The 18,284-nt window shown below is 44.3% G+C and overlaps 1 protein-coding gene across 2 annotated transcripts in view; it reads left to right on the forward strand.

Annotated features, from left to right (window-relative positions):
* Nucleotides 1-18,284, forward strand: part of FIG4 (FIG4 phosphoinositide 5-phosphatase) — a 420,643-nt gene that overhangs the window by 88,548 nt on the left and 313,811 nt on the right. For both annotated transcript variants that reach the window (XM_088460480.1, XM_088460479.1), the window contains exons 5-7: nt 3,019-3,175; nt 9,741-9,791; nt 11,152-11,300. In XM_088460480.1, coding sequence (XP_088316606.1) covers nt 3,019-3,175; nt 9,741-9,791; nt 11,152-11,300 — 357 coding nt within the window. The remainder of the gene's footprint in view (nt 1-3,018; nt 3,176-9,740; nt 9,792-11,151; nt 11,301-18,284) is intronic.

The following is an 18,284-nucleotide window of genomic DNA, read 5'->3' on the forward strand; positions in this document are numbered from 1 at the left end:
ATACAAAAGATGCCATAACATTTCTCTTGCCCACTGCGCAGTTGTTATTATCATATATACAGTACAAGTGGTTTTCTCTGACATTGTGCTTTATTGTGATCGTATAATGTTATTTCCTTAGCATACTGAAGTCACAGAAACATAGAATATTGCTGCAGATAAGAACCACTTGGCCCATCTAGTCTGCCCCATTTTTAAACATATTATTACCTCAACCCTTATTGATCCTTACTTCTTCTGAAGGATATCCTTATGTCTATCCCATGCGTGTTTAAATTGCTCTACTGTCTTAGCCTCTACCACCTCTGATGGGAGGCTATTCCACTTGTCCACTACCCTTTCTGTGAAGTAATTTTTCATCAAATTTCCCCTGAACTACCACCCTCCAGTTTCAGAACATGTCCTCTTGTTCTAATACTTCTCTTTCTTTGAAGAATGTCTCCTTCCTTTACCTTGTTAAAACCCTTTATATATCTGAACGTTTCTATCATGTCCCCCCTATCCCTTCTCTGCTCCAAACTATACATATTAAGATCTTTTAGTCTTTCTTTGTATTTTTTGTGGTGTAGACCTTGCACCATTTTAGTTGCCCTACTTTGTACAGACTCTAATGTATTAATATCCTTCTGGAGATATGGCCTTCAGAACTGAACACAATATTCGAGATGAGGACGTACCAATGACCTATACAGTGGTATTATCACTTATTTCTTTCTGCTACTGATTCCTCTCCCTATGCAACCAAGCATCTGACTTGCCTTCCTCATTGTTTTGTTACAATGTTTGCTTACCTTTAAGTCACCTGAAATAGTGACTCCTAGATCCCTTTCCTCTTCAGTAGTTTCCAGTATAGTGCCATTAATACTATATTTAGCCTTTGGATTTTTGAGACCCAAGTGCATGATCTTGCATTTTTTGGCATTAAACTTTAGTTGCCACGTTCTTGACCATTCCTCTAGTCTACCTAGATCATCAATCTTTTGTTTTACCCCTCCTGGTGTGTCTACCCTGTTGCATACCTTTTATGTCATCTGCAAAAAGGCATAGTTTCCCTTCAATACCATTTGCAATGTCACAAATAAAGATATTAAAAAGCACTGGTCCAAGTACAGATCCCTGAGGTACTCCACTGGTAACATTTCCCTCTTGAGAATGCTCTCTGTTTACTAAAAAACTCTGTTTCCTATCCTGCAGCCATGATCTTATCCATTCAACTATCTTTGTGTCCAATCCCATGCTTTCCAGTTTATTTAACAGTCCGCGATGTGGAACAGTGTCAAAAGCCTTACTAAAGTCTAGATAAGCTAAATCTATGGTCCCCCCTTTATCACCCAGTCAAAAAAGGCAATAAGATTTGTTTGACATGATCTCCCCCCAGTAAATCCATGCTGTTTGAGATCCTGCAAATTGCTGGATTTGAGATAATCTACGACTTTCTTTTAAGAGTGTTTCCATCAATTTCCCTACTACTGATATAAGGCTCACTGGTCGGTAGTTGCTTGCCTCTTCCTTGCTTCCACTTTTGTTCAGTGGGACAACGTTTGCTCTTTTCCAGTCCTCTGGAATTACTTCAGTAGCTAGTGACTGGTTGAATAATTCTGTTAATGGTGTTACCAGCACCCCTTAAGATCTTTTAGTATCCTTGGATGTATCCCATCTGGCCCTATTGATTTATCCACTTTGTTTTGAGATTTCTGATCTTCTCCTCTGTAAATGTGTTTATTCCTACCTCATTTTTCTGATTACACCTGCAACTTATCTGTGGCCCCTTTCCCTCTCTCTCAGTAGTGAATACTGAACAAAAATAATTATTAAGATGATCAGCTATTGCATTGTCTCCGTCAACAAGACTCCCTCTTTCTGTCTTTAGTCTCTTTTCTTCTAAGGACCTGATTCAGAGATGTACACTAATTCTACCGCAGCAGCAATTTTGTGTGCAGTGGCTGTATGAAAACATGCAAACGTTTCAGCCTCCCAAAAATTGTATTGAGACGCTGGTGACTTCGCAGTTGCAAGCGACTGTGTACAAATACGCAGCTTGGTCGCAGATCAGTCGATAATCTGCCTTCTTAATGACCCTTTGGTCTCACGGGGGCGGGAACTGAGATGCTGGAACCATTCTGACTACGTAAGGGATCACAGTCGCTGCCTTAGACATCCCCTGAATAAAATTATGACGTCTGCATTTCAGTCGCCACCTCCCTGTTGCCTCCCACAAACAGTCCCTGCCTGTCAATCACTTTGCAAATAAATCCTCAATGCGAAAGACATCTTAATGAAACTTGACGCATGGGGAATACATCTCGGGCACATGCACAGACCACTGATAATGTCTCAGCTGCGTATAAATCGACGCTGCGCCTATCTCTGCATCAGGGCGAGATTAAGTGCCATATGGACCTGGGGCTGAAAATGTTCAAGGGCCTATTGTGAGAAGTGGAAGAGGTGTGACCAGGACCATGTGGGTGTGTACATGCCATAACTAATCAGCCCCACTGTCTCCAATAATACATAAAAATCGAAAAATTACATCATTTTGTGAGAAACCTAGAAAAAATATTTCAATACTTATGATTTGTGGCCTACAGTGCTGGTCATCATCATCCTGCTATGACGATAGTCCTATATTTATGTAGAGGCCTGTAGCTGCAGCTCAATCTGCCCCATTGTTAATCTAGCCCTGCAAATGGTGTTTGTGTTCGTTTTGTTGTTTACAGAATCCTTTTCTGCAGAGCTCACACAACTACAAAGACAAAAGAAAGTATATAATTGCACAGACATGATCAATAAGTATCTCCTACAGACACTGTGATGAGCAATGGTGTAATGGGGAGGGAAATGCCACAGGTTAGGGATTACATTTATTAGAAGTATTATATACATTTTTTCAGGCATAGTGCTCCATATGAAAAAAACCCCTAAACTTTATCTGGAATACACTGTGTCAAATCATTGTGTATGAAATGTATGATTGCTTTTCTTTGTAAAATACTGTTTTCTTTTTTACCATGCCCACAGGTTTTGTACAGTTTTTAGAAGGATATTACATTGTGCTAATCACTAAAAGAAGAAAAATGGCTGACATTGGTGGTCATGCAATATACAAAATAGAAGATACCAGCATGATCTATATTCCAAATGATTCTGTACGAGTTACACACCCAGATGAAGCCAGGTAATGAATATTGCATCATAATAAATAAAATCTGTTGTTTACATAATCCTATTTTTTCCAGTACTCTAGTGTTGTATACATTTAATTTAGTGTGGTAAGAAGGGTGAATATATTTACAAATTAAAATTACACCTGTAGTTGTATTGGCTGAATCTATTGGACTCCCTTTGACATCTGCTTGTTCTTTTTTGATCTTACATGGTTTCATAAAGTTTTCTGAAAAGTTTAGTTTACAGTTTTTCAAGCAACATTTACCATGTGGTGACTGAGCTGGAGTACAACCACTGGGATAACACTATATGTATTGGCAAAGTGAACTTGTGATCCTAGCTACCCTAGTATAGAAACATGAAATACGTATTTTGTAGATTTGTTGTTATTATTTACATTTTTACTTTTTTTTTATAAAGATTGAAAACATTGCACAATAAACAGGGCATAAAATTGAAGTGCAAACAGAGGACATGAACATCATTAGAGCAGTGGCATAACTATCCCTTTACATTGTAGAGCCGTATAATGCACCATAGTGCTCTGCAGCATACATAATAGGTATACAACTAAAGGGAATGTTTTGACTTCCCATCGACGTTGTTCTACAAATATCTTCAAATTACACACCGGATACAGGAAATGATCAAGTCTTCTAACTCCTTTCGTATGCCACCTTCATAGACCCTTCGCAGACCTTCTAGCACTGGGGTGGGAAACCTTTTTTCTGCAGAGGGCCATTTTGATATATATGACATTATTCGCGGGCCTGGTGCAGACCATGCCCCCTCTCTGCATGATGTTAGAAGGGGCGGCGCCGCAATCGCTGGTGATTACAGCAATGCCCGGAGCATCCTGATGATGCTCTGGGGAGCTGTAAGGGCAGCTGTGTGACCGTCTGAAGCATTCTAAGGACGCTACAGGCAGCACTGCTGTATAAATTCTGGCTGCAGGGTGCCATTCTAGGCACCCTGCTAGCCAGATGAGGCTAGCAGAGAAAAATTCAGAGGGCCAGACCAAATGACTCCGAGGGTCTTATACGGCCCCCGGCCTGAGGTTCCCCATCCCTGCTCTAGCACCTCCTCTGTTGGTGCTGTTACTTTTTTGGTTCCGACTTCTGTCCTCCACAACAAGTCATCTGTACAGTTGCAATGGGAGACAGCCTTCCACCAAACCTTTTTGCCTAATCAATGGGAATCCATACACTGCTCCTCCTATAGATTGTTCCCATGCATGAACCATACTGAAATGCATATTATATTATAAAATATGCTCTATTTGACTCCTGCTAAATTACTTTATATGTAGTCCATCTGCTCCAAAATGTGCTGGCGTCAGTGTGGCCAGGATAGCACTATCCTAAAACTATTTTGTGATTTTCCCAGTATTCAACCTTTCTGGGGCTTTCACCCTCATTTGTAATGTCCCCAGATTTAGCTTTTACAAGACCCAGTGCTAGCTTTGCTCCAGTGGTACTGCCTTGCTATTCCTAAATCAGATCGCCTTGGGCCATCTTCTCATAGTGGCTCATACCGCTATTGCTCAAAATTGGAAGTCAACGTCTTTACCCCCTCTAGACAAAGTAATATCCTAACCCCAATACCACTTTGATATGGAGACTATGGATGCACAATACGCCATGTGAGATTCTTTGCCCTTTATAAAATGGTACACCTGGCACCTCTATGTTACAGAGGGAGAGGAGCATTCTCGTCCTGCCCTTTTTACTAGCCGGGACTCTGATCCCTTTAATTTGAATGACTCTATTACTGATGGCGGCGACCCCTGATTATCCTGCCTGATATGTACCCCTTGATTTGCTATTGCCTTATTAATTCATCTATGCAATTGTATTTATCCATGTTTATTATATATGCCTTATAACATGTCTCTTCCATTTGTGTCCCCCCACCACCCCTCCCCTTTTTTCTTACCTGCACCCCACCCTTAGAAATGTGTTTTTCATAAAATATGTATATTGGAAAAAAACAGACATACAAGGTAGACAAAATCAATGACGACATAAAAACAAAGAGTGATGTAGGGCCCTGCTTTTAAATGATCATAGAATTTAGTGGAAAAAGGATAGTTACTGAAATAAGTGGGTATGGCTAAGAAAGGAGATTATGGCCGTAGCAATGATGTGTACATTCAGACAAATGCAAGGCTACAAAGTGATAGATTATTTACTCAAAACTTGCTCAGTATCGCTATTTTATTGTAGCAGAACAGATTAACATTAACAGATCTATTGGGCCTAAAAAAAATGCCCTTCCTTAGGTGCAGGAAGATTTACAGATGGTATAGGGAGAAGCATTAATTTACCAGTATGAGTAGGGTAGGCTTTAGTAAAAAGGGGGTTCTTGTAATGCAGGAAAAAGGGAATTAAAGGTTCCTAATGCGCTATCTTAACAGCAACCTCTTGTATAACGGAGAGATATTTCACAACTCTTATTAAGATACCATAAAAACAATATATGCAAGAACCGGCACCCACATGTAGTCCCAACAGTACAAATATCTTGAGGTCTTCAAACATTTTTACTTTTCAGTAATGTTCCAAAACATTAAATTAAGCAAAAAATATATCAACATACAGTAGTGTAACTGTCACATAGCAACCACCCTTAGGGATAAATTTACTAAAGGTCAATGTTAGCTTTTCAGTGTATTTATAGGTGATTTTAAGTTGATTTAGCAAAAAACGGTGTGGGCCTATCCCTATTTTCCATTTACCAGAAGTGTTGTGGTCTTTCTGACAAAGCATAATGCAGCCCCAAACTGGTCTGCCCAGTGCTGGCAATTATGGGAAAGTGAGCTCTCCCCCACCAAATAAAATGGGTTCCCTGTCACAGCGCCGCCGAATCCAGTTTGCTCCTACCTGGTCCGGCGACGCTGGCGTCCGGGCTGGTGTGTGACAGCGGGTGGGAGATCCCCGGCACCCGCTGTCAGCTGGTCCTCTTCTCCCCCGGCGGCTGTGTGCAGGCGGCCGCGGCTTCCTTAGAAGCGCGCGCGCCGCTCTGTTAAAGCATTTAAAGGGACAGGCACCTAAGTAGGGAAGTGCTGATTGGGGCTAGTTCAACTCTGACCTATAAAAGGAAGTTCCTGGGAGCACTCCAGTGCCAGAGTATAGGCTCCATTACCATACTCCAGCGTTCCTGTGCATATCCTGATTATTGGTTTTGACCTTTGTCGTGTTTGTGACTCTGATTCTGCATGACCCCTGGTTCTACGTTGATATCTGGTCTGACCTCAGCTTTTCCCTGTGACCCGTTTACGTCTGCTCCCTGGTACCGCCTCGTCCGTTTGGTTCTGACCCGGCTAAGTCGACTACGCTCAAGTCTCCTGTATATTGACCAAGTGCCAGCACCTGTATAGGGAAACCTAACCTGAGGGCCGCGACCTGTGTGTCGGACGCAGCCAAGTCCATACCTTCTTGCGAGGGTCCCTGGTGAAAACCACCGGCACATTAGACTCCGCGCCTCAGGAATAGGTCTAGCCAATTCCTTGAATACGGGTAGCATCCTCTATCCGCCCGTGAGTTTGTGACATTCCCCCTTCCGAGCATTACTCACCGCCAAGGGTTTTTCCCTGTATCCCTGGTGGCGGTGCGGTGGATGCAGAGGTAATGTGTTAATTTATGTAATAGTATTGTTCTTCACAGTGGAACTACAGATACCAGCCAGCCTGCCCTTTGACACTTGTAGAACTACATGTGCCAGCAGGCCGGCGGCACCTGTATCCCCACTGTGAAAAAACATATATTAAGAAAGAGTACTCACACTCCGAATATTGTACATCTGTATTACACATTCATTCATCCATTCACTCACATTGATGTTTAGAAATATCGATGTTGAAATTTAAAACTATTTTCATATTTCATTTTGATTATGGGGATCATGTATTGATAAAGAATATCAGTATGAGACCGATTAGGGATAAACAATTTATATATGTCCTAATAGTTTAATAGTGTTTAACTTTCATGTTCATGCACAGTATACTAAAAAAATTATTATTTTCTTTTTGGGGGAAATGGGGGGTGGGGGGCACACACCTCCAAAATAACCTGAGGAAAAAAAGTACATTGCTGCAAAGGGGGCCTGTGTAGATCCCTGCCTAGCACTATGGGGGAGATGTACTAAGCTCTGGAAAGTGATGAACTACCAGACACTCAGCGCCTAACTGTTTGAAAATGACCATTGGAAGCTGATTGGTTGGCAGTTTATTACTTTCCAAATTATCACCTTCCAGAGCTTAGTACATCTGCCCCTATATACTCTCATGCCCAACATCACACCCCTTCCCTATAAAGCCAGTCACCCTATATCACACAACACTAGAAAGGAGATCAAACGGGTAACAGTTATGTCTCTCTCACTCATCACTTCTTTCACCCAGCAGGCACCCACACACTCTCCTGCACAGGATCATCCAGTGTGTTTTGTTTCCAATGATATGCTATTTGTCAAGTTATAGTGTACATTTTGGTGCCAAGCTATTTTCCAGATTCAGATAACACTTGTTTACTAAAGTGAGGGTTTTTAAGGTGGAGATAGCAACCATTCAGAGTCTGCTTATAATTTATCTAGCACCTTCTAGAAGAAAATAGGTAGAATCTGATTGATTGCTATGGGCAACATCTCCACTTCTAAAAACCTGCACTTTAAATATACCCCTAAGGCTGGGTACACACCTAAAGATTTTCTGTCCAACCATCCAACTAGTTGATTGGTTGGAGTGAAAATCTGGTAAGGTATAAAAGCAAATGACAATCAGCAATTTGCTCCCAAACGTCGGAAAATGGACAAAAACTGTTGTTTTAACAAATTGCTGAGATCAAACATTTAACAAACTTGTCTGACGACCATTTTCATCTGTTTTCTGGCATTTAGGAGCAAATTGCTGATCATCATTTTCTCCCATACGTTACCAGATTTTCATTCCAACCAATCAACTAGTTGGATGGTTGGACAGAAAATCTTTAGGTGTGTACCCAGCTTAAGTGTTGTGGACAAAGTCCTGTGAGAGGATTACACCCACCATGATTATCATAAATTCAGATAAGCTTGTTAATTCTTCATTGAAGTGTGCACAATACTGACAATTAATAGCCTAATTTTGGTATCATACTTACTACATGTGCAGAATCTTAGTGTTGTCCTGGATAGTGGCTTGACACTTAAACATCAGGTATCAGCCACAATCAAATCCTCATTCTTTCATCTGAGGAACATTGTCAAAATCAAGCACTTAATTCCCTCAGGAGATCTGCCTAAAGTCATACATGCATTTATATCATCACACCTAGACTACTGCAATGCCCTCTACCTTTGTTTCCCAGCAAAAGAATTTCACCGCTTGCAGATGGTACAAAACGCAGCTGCCAGGCTATTAACTAAACCAGCCCCGTTCCAGTCACATAACACCCACTCTCTACTCCCTTCACTGGCTGCCTGTCAGATGGTGAATTGTTTTCAAGATTGGCTTACTAATTTACAAAGCCCTACATGACCATGGCCCAAGGTACCTGAAGCAGCTTCTGATTCCTTACTGTCCCACTCGATTACTGCGATACGTTGACGAAGGACTATTAACAGTACCTAGAATCTCCCGGAATTCGTCTGGGGGTCGAGCTTTCAATTTTGTGGTTCCAACCTTATGGAACTCACTTCCCCGCACAGTTCAAGAGGCCTCCACTCTAGAATCCCTCAAAAATAGACTCAAGACTTACCTATTCATCCAAGCATTTCACTAATGTCCCTTGTTTAAGCTTATTTTGTACTGTAAAGGCAAATGTAAAGCACTTTGAGTCCTTTAGGAGAAAAGCGCTATATAAATAAAATTATTATTATTACACGTGCTCATAGTGTAGTGATTGGTGAAAATTTACGTGATTGACGTATAATGCGTACTTAAAAGTAGAATTTGTGAACCTTATCTGAATCAAATCTGTATACACACACACCATTTGAATAAGATGATGTGATTGCAATAATGGAAAGGTTAAAAACAAATACTGATGTACAATACATATTCTTATACCTGTGAACAGAGGTACTTTGTAAAAAGACATCTCTTTTTTGGAGCGCACTAAATTTATATGTCCCCAGACTTGCTTTTAGCAGTGACTCTCATCTTTTATATGAGACATAATGACATCTATCAGGAAAGCCATGTATGTTACAGATGGGCACCTGTTGTGAGCCTGCAGCAAGCAACATCAAAGCATGCATAGAGGCCCATTGTTGGTGTATCACTAGTATTTGGGATTCCCTGGGCTAGGGTAGGTCATGTGTGGTGTAATTTGAGAGGCAAAATGTTTTGGCTACCAATCATGTGTTTTCAGAATGATTAGTGTAATTCAGCCGGTGTACTAAATACACTTGGTAAGCACACACCCCATTTTCAAACCCTGCTGATAGACCCACTCAAAGCAGTACGATTTATTTATCAGTGTTTGCTAGCGCCTGATTAGAGTTAAACCTGTGAATTGTTATTTTTCTTTTGTCTGCATTGTTGATTTCTTGTTGCTTGCTCATGTTTTATTTTCACATATTTGCTATTTTAGGTATTTAAGAATATTTCAGAATGTAGACCTATCCAGCAATTTCTACTTCAGGTAACCACAAAAAGCTGAATTTCTGTTTCTACCAATGCATGAAATTGTTGCTGTCTAAGAAAATGCAAATCCTAGAGGGGAGATCCAGGTTCAGGTGCTGAGGGGATTGTGACCAAACTCCTGTCAGCTGGGGTGCCCTGCTCTCCTGAGAGTCCAGAAGAACTCCCTTAAAATTGAGAGAGCTGTCAAGTATGACACACAGAGATTGTAAAAGTTATCTCAATCTACAATGTAATTTCAACTATTTCATATTTTGCCAATATATAGTTCCTACTCCTCCTCCATGGGTGTTATAGGTAGCAATAATAATGCTTTCAGAGGGCACCCTTACAAGTCATCACCATTGTTTATTTGTAAGGTGTCATAAAATTCTGCGTCCCCGGACATCCAGAATTAGAAATTGCACATAAAATGAAAATAAGTACATGTGAGGTTGATGAAGTAGTTGCACTTGTGAAACAAAGGGTAGAGAGGTTCTGCTTGTGTTTGAGATAAATAGCGTTATTTGGAACAAAAAGTCTGGAGATTGTGCTGTTTTTCTTCATATCCTACCAGCTCAGTACAGCGTGGTTATAGTAATAACTCAAATGCTTTAAATCAGGGGTCTTCAACCTTTAAGGCAGTGTGGACCACATAAAAAAATTCAACAAAGCCAATGGCCACTAAGCTACACTGCGGTATTTTAACTCTGCCCCCTCCTCACACAATTATGACCCATATGTGCCCCTCCTACAATTTTAATTATGTCCCATAACTGCCCCCCTCTGCAGTGCCCTCAGTAGTGGTCCCCATTATGAGGTGCCCCCAGTAGTAGTCCCCCACCTCCTGCTGTTCCCCCAGTAGTAGTCCCCCCTATGCAGTGCCCCAGTAGTGCCCCTTATATAATGCCCCCAGTAGTAATGTCCCCTGTAGTGGTCCCCCTTATGCCGGCCCCCAGTAGTGCCCGTAATACAGTGCCCCCAGTAGTGGTCACCCTTATGCAGGCCCCCAGTAGTGATGCCTCCTATGCAGTGCTTCTTATACAGTGCCCCCTGTAGTGGTCCTCCCTATTCAGTGCCCCCAGTAGTGGTCCCCCCTATGCAGTTCCCTTTATATAGTGCCCCCATTAGTGGTCCCCAACTATACAGTGCCCCCAGTAGTGGTCCCCGATGCAGTACCCCCAGTAGTAGTCCCCCCCCAATTGTCAATATCTGCAAACAAGTGTGGATCATTAGTAGTGATGTGTTTATGAATGGTATAATATAATATACTACCATTTATTACAGACATCATTTCCTTTTTTTCTCTTAGTATTCGTGAAGGTTTCTCTACCATCAGACTTTGCAATTATTTTAGTTCTGCCATTATTTTTCACTTTCAGCTACAGTTACGATTTAAGCCACTCGCTACAGTACAATCTAACAATCCTAAGGACACCCACTGAGATGAAGTCTGAGATGACCACGCAGACTCGTCAGGAAGGTTTTGATATATTTGAAGATGAAGCGTTAAGTAGCCATGGAGGAAGTGGTGAGTAATTAATGTTTTTTTTGAGCATGTCAGATTGGCAGTATTTATTATAAATATTTAATTTAAATGCCAAAACCTGTATGTTGGTCTTTGTCAGTTCACTTGTAATTTAAATGCGCTCCACAGCCGTGATGAATATTGGGTTGTGCAACAACTTTTCTTTTGAGAAGGACCTCAAGCTTCAATTTCTTTCAACCCCTTCCCTGTTGAAGTTTTTTTGGCACTTTGTGTTGGTCACCTTTGAGCATCAATATCCATAATTATTTCATCAGTACACAAAGAAATTAAACCTGTTTTTTCTTCTTCCTCCACAGGGGACACAGCCTTTACGCTGAGTATAGGTTGGTGGGTTGGAGTCCGGGCACCACATGGTTAAACTCGTTGCGCACAGCCCAGACTTCCCCTCCCCCTATACCCCGCCCCCAGCCACCGGCACCTCAGTTGAGTGTTGGTGCCTGCAGCTATAAGGCACAATGTGGAAGCTGTACTAACAGCTTAATAGGTTTTACTTGTATTTTATTTGTTTTATTGTTACTTATTTTTGCTGAGTAAGCAGTGCAAGGCATCCTATCTGTGGTGCTGGCGAATGCGTCAGTGTCCTCGGCCGCAGCTCCGGACACAGCAGGGAGCTGCAAGGCGCATTGGGGACAAGGTTAGGCGGTTCCCTGCTTGCAGTGGTCGCGGCTCTACACCGCCGGTATGGGAGACACCAGCGGTGCTGGCAGGGGGGGACCAGGTCTTCTCTGCATCCCCACTAGACCAGCAAGGAACTTTTTTTAAGCAGTGGGGCGCCGCAGTAGTGGCGGCCATTGCCCTGGGGTCCATGCCAGAAGGGGGAGGTAGGTTCTCCCCATTGGCTCCTCCCCCACCCCTTGGCTCTTTCCCTCATTAGAGGCACTCCGTCCCAGGGTCACTCCTCTTCCTCTCTCCCCTCCTCACAGACTCTGGGCAGCCATTTCTAGGTGCCTGCTGGTGCAGCTTGTTTGTGGAGATTGCAGGCTCCTGTCTCCCTGTGTTGCTCGCCCTCAGCGGTCAGGTTATACATTTAGCTCCTCCCCCCCCCCTTGGGGTGGTTTGTTGAGCATTAATTGCCTTAAATATTGCATTTAATATTGCCGTTATTATTGCATTGAATGTGTCTGTGTGTTTGACTATTTAATGTACTTTGCTATAGTCTCAGTCTCTGCATAGCCCCAGTTATATTTCGATTTGTGGTGCTTCTACATTGCTCTACCCTGTGTGGCACTTCTACATTCATTGCTCTACCCTGTGTGGCACATCACGATCTCTTGCTCTGGTGTGTGGGGTCCTCATGGATTGCTGTACGATGGCCCTCATTCAGAGCCGTACGCTCTGAGCAGAGCGCACGCTCTGAATGAGGGCCGGGCTCCATTTTCATGGAGCGTCCTCCTGGACGCTCGTATAGCTGTGGGTCACCACCCACAGGCTATACGAGCGTGCATTGTGATGGTCGCGATGGTCGAGACCATCGCGACCATCGAATTTGCGAGCCGGAGCCTGCGGTTGAGGTTTTCAACCGCAAGCTCCGGAGTGATTTTGGCTCTATCACAGCCAAAATCACTCCCACTGACATCACTAGTGATGTCAGTGGGCCGGCTTCTGACGGGAGGCGTTCCCGTGGGAACGCCCCCGTCAGGGAGGCACGCCCACCAAAGGGGGCGTGCTGTCAATCAACATTGACAGCACGCCCCCTTTGATCGGACACAACGAGCGAAGGACTTTCCTTCGCTCGTCGCGTCTGGCGCATGCGCACGACGGAGCTCCCTCCGTCGTGCGCATGCTCAGTCCATAACATCGACCCACTTGCGAGCGGACAGCCGCTCGCGAGTGGGTCTGAATCAGGCCCTATGTCTTCTAGGGGTAAAGTACCTAAGGAGGTGGGTGCTTCAGTACTGGGTAATTGCAGGGCTTGTGCTGCTGTGTTTTCTTCTTCTGGACCACGATTGTCTTTGTACTCGCTGTTTTACAACCTCACAGGAGGCGGGTCCTTCAGCTTCACCTGCTACCCAAGAACCTGCTTGGATTGCCTCGCTATCTCAGTTAATGTTAAAGTTAGTTGATAGGCTTTCAGCTCCCTCGGCCCGCTGTCTCTTCAGGTGTGGCCCCCAATGTGCTGCCGTCTCCCTTGCTTCCTTCTGCCGTAGAGCCTCCTTGGATGCAGTCTTTTGTGCAATCAGTTCAGGGTTTAGTGAAAGTGTCAGAATCCTTCAAACAGATGCTGGACAGAGAGAGTGCTTCTACGCGTAGACCCTCTAAAAGGGACAGCTCTACACCCCTGTCTGATATTCGTTCAGACTCTGAAGTTTCTTCAGATCATGAAGAACATATATCTGTAGCTTCCGATGTGGAATCTTCCTCTGTTCTAGAAGATTCCCAGTCTCAAGTAGACGTTGTTTCCTTGATTAAGTCAGTTTTGCTTATCAAGGATGTGGATCCGGCCCCTATGTCCAATGCTTCAGTGTTCAAACATTAAAAGAAGGTAGTTGCAGAATTTCCTCTTCTGCACAACTTGAGGACCTTTTGGCGGCCTTGAGGCCTGGTCCCACCCTAATAGGCGCTTCCTGGTTTCTAAGCGTATAACTTCCTTCTATCCTTTGCCTGCTGCAGTTTGGGCTAAATGGTCTTCCCCCCTCGGTTGATGCGCATGTTGCCCTCCTTGTTAAAAATGTCACTCTTCCTCTTCCTAACATGGCACCCCTTAATGATATGATGTATAGGAAGCAAGAGACTTTTCTTAAGTCTGTTTATTCTAATGCAAGTACGGTAGCTCGCCCAGCCCTTGCATCAGCCTGTGTTGCTAAGGTCATTGGTCGCTGGGGTGGACGCCTTGGAGGATGGCCTTACTTCAGGTACCCAAAGGAATGCGCTTTTGTCGCTGGTGGAGCATATCGGCGAGCGGGCTTTTTATCTTGGGGAAGCGGCTATTGACACTGGTATTTTAACTTCCAAGGTTTCAGCTTTTTCACTTTCATCTAGCCCTCTGCCTTTGTTCCTGCTGGGCAAGCCTGCAACATAAAGGGGCGGGTCTACACCTGGGGGTCACCAGCGTGGGAGGCCGGCTTCTTTTTTAAAAAATCTGGAAGGCGACCACAGAGGACGCCTGGGTAAGAGTGGTGGTCTCTCAGGAGTACGTGTTGACCTTTCGAGAGAATCCTTCCTTTGGATCAGGAAAAAGCAGGAACTTTAAGAGAGTCCATTCGCTCTCTACTGACCTCCAGGGTTATTGTTTCAGTTCCCACTTCTCAGTGGGGCACAAGCTTCTATGCCAATCTGTTTCTGGTCCGGAAGCCGAACGGATCTTTCCAACCAATTCTCAACCTGAAGTCTCTCAACAGGTACATGAGAATTCCCAAGTTCCGAATGGAATCGCTTCGCTCAATTATTCTAGCCATTTAGTTGGGGGACTTCATGGCCTCCTTAGACATCCAGGATGCCTATTTCCATGTTCCCATCCGTCTTGGCCACCAGCGGTTCCTCAGGTGTGCGGTCCAGGAGGGTAATTTCCAGTTAACGCTTGTCTGCAAACAATGTATCAATTAAAATATCCACAATAATAGAAAAATCTGGAACTTGTGTAGCAATAAATGGCTTTGAGTGCTTGAAGTGTTAACCCCGTCGGGCACACAATGCTGAAATAATAAAAGTACTGGCCAGTTCCAGAGGTCTCAATCAATTGCAAGGAAAGAAATAATATAGTGTCTCACCGGCAAAGCAGTGTATAGCTGACCAGGTCAGAATAATTCAGAGATGCGTTGTCTCAAAGATCCGGTGCAGTGGCTCTCCGTCCGGCTACATAGTCTGGATACCTGCCGGAAACCAGGGCCAAATGAACGCTGAGAGGAGATCCAAGTAAATGATTGAGCGCGGCCGCGGCTTGTGGATTCTCCTCGCGCCGGGATCAAACACTGCGCGCCGGGATCAGACACTGCGGACACTGGCAGCACTTAGCAGGAACAAGTTGAAGGACAAGACGCTTTGAGTAGGTAAGGACAGCAACGCGTTTCGTCCTGGGACTTTTTCAAGCTAGATTTTAATTGATACATTGTTTGCAGACAAGCGTTACTTAATTTCAAAACTATGGATTAACTAGCCAAGTGTGTCAAAACATCCTTCATATGCTCATTTGGAACTTTTTCAATGCAGGAATCATCAATTCTGATTCCAAACCAGTACAACTATTATTATTATGTGTACATGTGCTAGTTATTCACCTTTTTACTATTTTTATCCTTGATTTTTTGTCATTTATATGTGTTCATTCTGATATATGTTCTATTTATTACCATCTCATTTGCATATTTTTGCCTATATTAAATTTCTATTATATTTCTATTCATATTCATATTTATTTCTTACCAGCGCGGTGTGCGTGCTTTTGTATTTACCTGGAAGACTGTCAGACTGTCTTCCTCCTTGCCGTAGCTTCTGCCCAACAAGTGTCAGACTTGAGCACATTGTCACCATGAAAGAGCTGTCCTTCGATCACGACTAGGCAACCTTTCTAAAGTTGTTTCTAAGTTCCACATCAATCAAAAGATTTTGCTTCCTTCTTATCAGGTTCCGGATTCCTCATCAGAGGAGGCCTCTTTGGTTGTCGTGCAAGCTCTCTAGATTTATGTGGACAGGACAAACGACTTGCGTAAGACAGATTCTCTCTTTGTCCTGTATGATTTTCACAAACTGGGCTGGTCAGCTACTAAGCAGTCGCTGGCCAGATGGATCCGTTTGACTATTCGCTACTCTTATACGGCAGTGGATATTCCAGCACCGGCCATGGTGACTGCTCATTCAACCTGGTCCCTGGGAACTTCGTGGGCAGTGCGACATGGTGCTTTTGCGGAGCAGCTGTGTAAGGCGGCCACGTGGTCCTCTGCCAATACATTTCTAAAGTTTTGACACCTTCACCTCCCCTGAGTTCTCAGCGTAGCCCAGGAGCATCTCCTCCCTTAGGGGAATTGCTTTGGGATGTCCCAGCGTAAAGCCTGTGTCCCTTATGGAGGAAGAAGAAAGGGAGATTTATGTGCTTACCTGTTAAATCCTTTTTCATCGATTCAACAGGGGACACAGGGCTCCCACCCTGCAGCACCTGACCTGTCGGAGCTTTGCTCTGCCTCTGTTTCTCTTGTTCACATTTCTTGTGTATATGGACCTGAGTGCGTGTCAGTCTTCCTTCTCCTTCTTCTCACCCCTAGCTTTAGACTTGTTAACTTAACTGAGGTGCTGGGGGCGGGGTATAGGGGAGGGGTAGTCTGGGCTGTGCACAACAAATTTAACCGTGTGGTTCCCAGACTTCAACCCACAAACCTATACCCAGCCTAAAGCCTGTGTCCCCTATGGACTTGAAGAAAAGGATTTAACAGGTAAGCACATAAATCTCCTTTTTTCTTCTTCAGGTTCCTCAGGGATACCATGGGGATATTATGGTTGGAGATATCCAGGCACCAAACAGTTAAAGCTCCCAGGATGCCTCGGGTCCTCCTCCATATATGCCCCGCCCCTAGCCATAGGCTTTCTGTTGTTTGTTTGCTGTGGCAGGATCAAGACGCACCTTTGTAACGGGGCTGTTCAGGCAGTCCTAAGCTTTTATTTTATGTTTTTGTTTTTTTTTCTTATGGCAATACTAAGCTCCTGAATTAAGACGCATATACTGCGACTCCATCTACCTCCGCTGGGCCGCCACACCAGTAACTGGGCTGGTGATTTCGGCAGATCGCGGCTGAGCTTGCTAGTAGCAATGCTGCGACCTTAACTGCAATCTCCCTTACAGTGAATCTCGCGCGGCAGTCCATCTGGTGTCAGAGACGCACCAGAAGCCGCTGCAGTCAGGGCCTTGGATTGTCTGCGTCCTCACTACACCACCGGGGCCTTATCGTCTGATGCCGGGGATCTGCAGCAGACACTTCTGCTTCACGAGGCCAGCGTACCCGGCTGGTTAACGCAGCTATGGGGAGGTAGGCGCTTCCTCGGCAGCAGCTCCTCATCTGACCCAGGCGCAGTCCCTATGAAGGGTGTCGCGCGTCTGAGTTGCTCCGCCTATCCTCCACTTGTATATGAGAGAGCACAAGTGCGCTGTTGTAGCTGTTGGTCTCAGGAGGGTTTGGGTCAGTCTCCGTGTATACCTCTCCTGTGGTTAAGGTACTGTATACAGGGCTCTATATCCTACCATTCCTGGTGTTTGTGTAGTTGATTTAGAGTCCACTGTAATTATATTACATATGCATTGTATGTGACTGTTTGCTAGCTGGTAATTAACACTGGGCCTGATTCAGACCACGCTTGCAAGCGCTTTGTGCTCGCAAGCGGGTTGATGGTGGGGAACTGCGCACACGCGGGCCCTGTAGCGAGTGAGCAATTCACTCGCTCCGGGGCTCGCTACAAACAGGGCGGCTGCCGTTTGTGGGTGGCCCTACTGACATCACTCGCGATGTCAGTAGTGAGCTTCCTGCTCTATTTGAGCAGGAAGCTCACTGGGGCTTGTGGGAACGAGACCCTACCACAAGTGTCTCGTCGCAAGCCCGATGGTCGCGACCATCACCTGCACGCTCGCAAAAGCTGTGGGTGGTCACCCACAGCTTAGCGAGTGGCCAGGAGGCCGGGTAAAAAAAAAAAAAAAAAAAAGCGTCCGTCCTGATTCAGAGCAAGCGCTCACTTTTTGCGAGCGCCTCTTTTTATTTCTATCACTATTTTTTCTCTCCATCCTTTGGGTTGGAAGTTTTTCTTTGAGAACTTCGCATTCATTTGAGATTTTGTGAAGGCTGTCACATAGCATTGCATTTATTACCTTTATGAACATGTCTAAAGATAAAGGGAAACAGGGGGGGAGCCCCCTCTTCTGGTTTCATTTAAATCATGTATGGCCTATGTAAAGGATGGTTTGTAAAGGATGGTTTGTGTGTTGTCTGTTATAAAGAGCCACCTCACCAGTCCAGTTTACCTGTCTCTGGAGAAGAGCCATCTTGGATA

This window comes from Taudactylus pleione, unplaced genomic scaffold (assembly GCF_031769625.1).
Source record: "Taudactylus pleione unplaced genomic scaffold, aTauple2 ptg000046l, whole genome shotgun sequence".
Classification (NCBI taxonomy): Eukaryota; Metazoa; Chordata; class Amphibia; order Anura; family Myobatrachidae; genus Taudactylus; species Taudactylus pleione.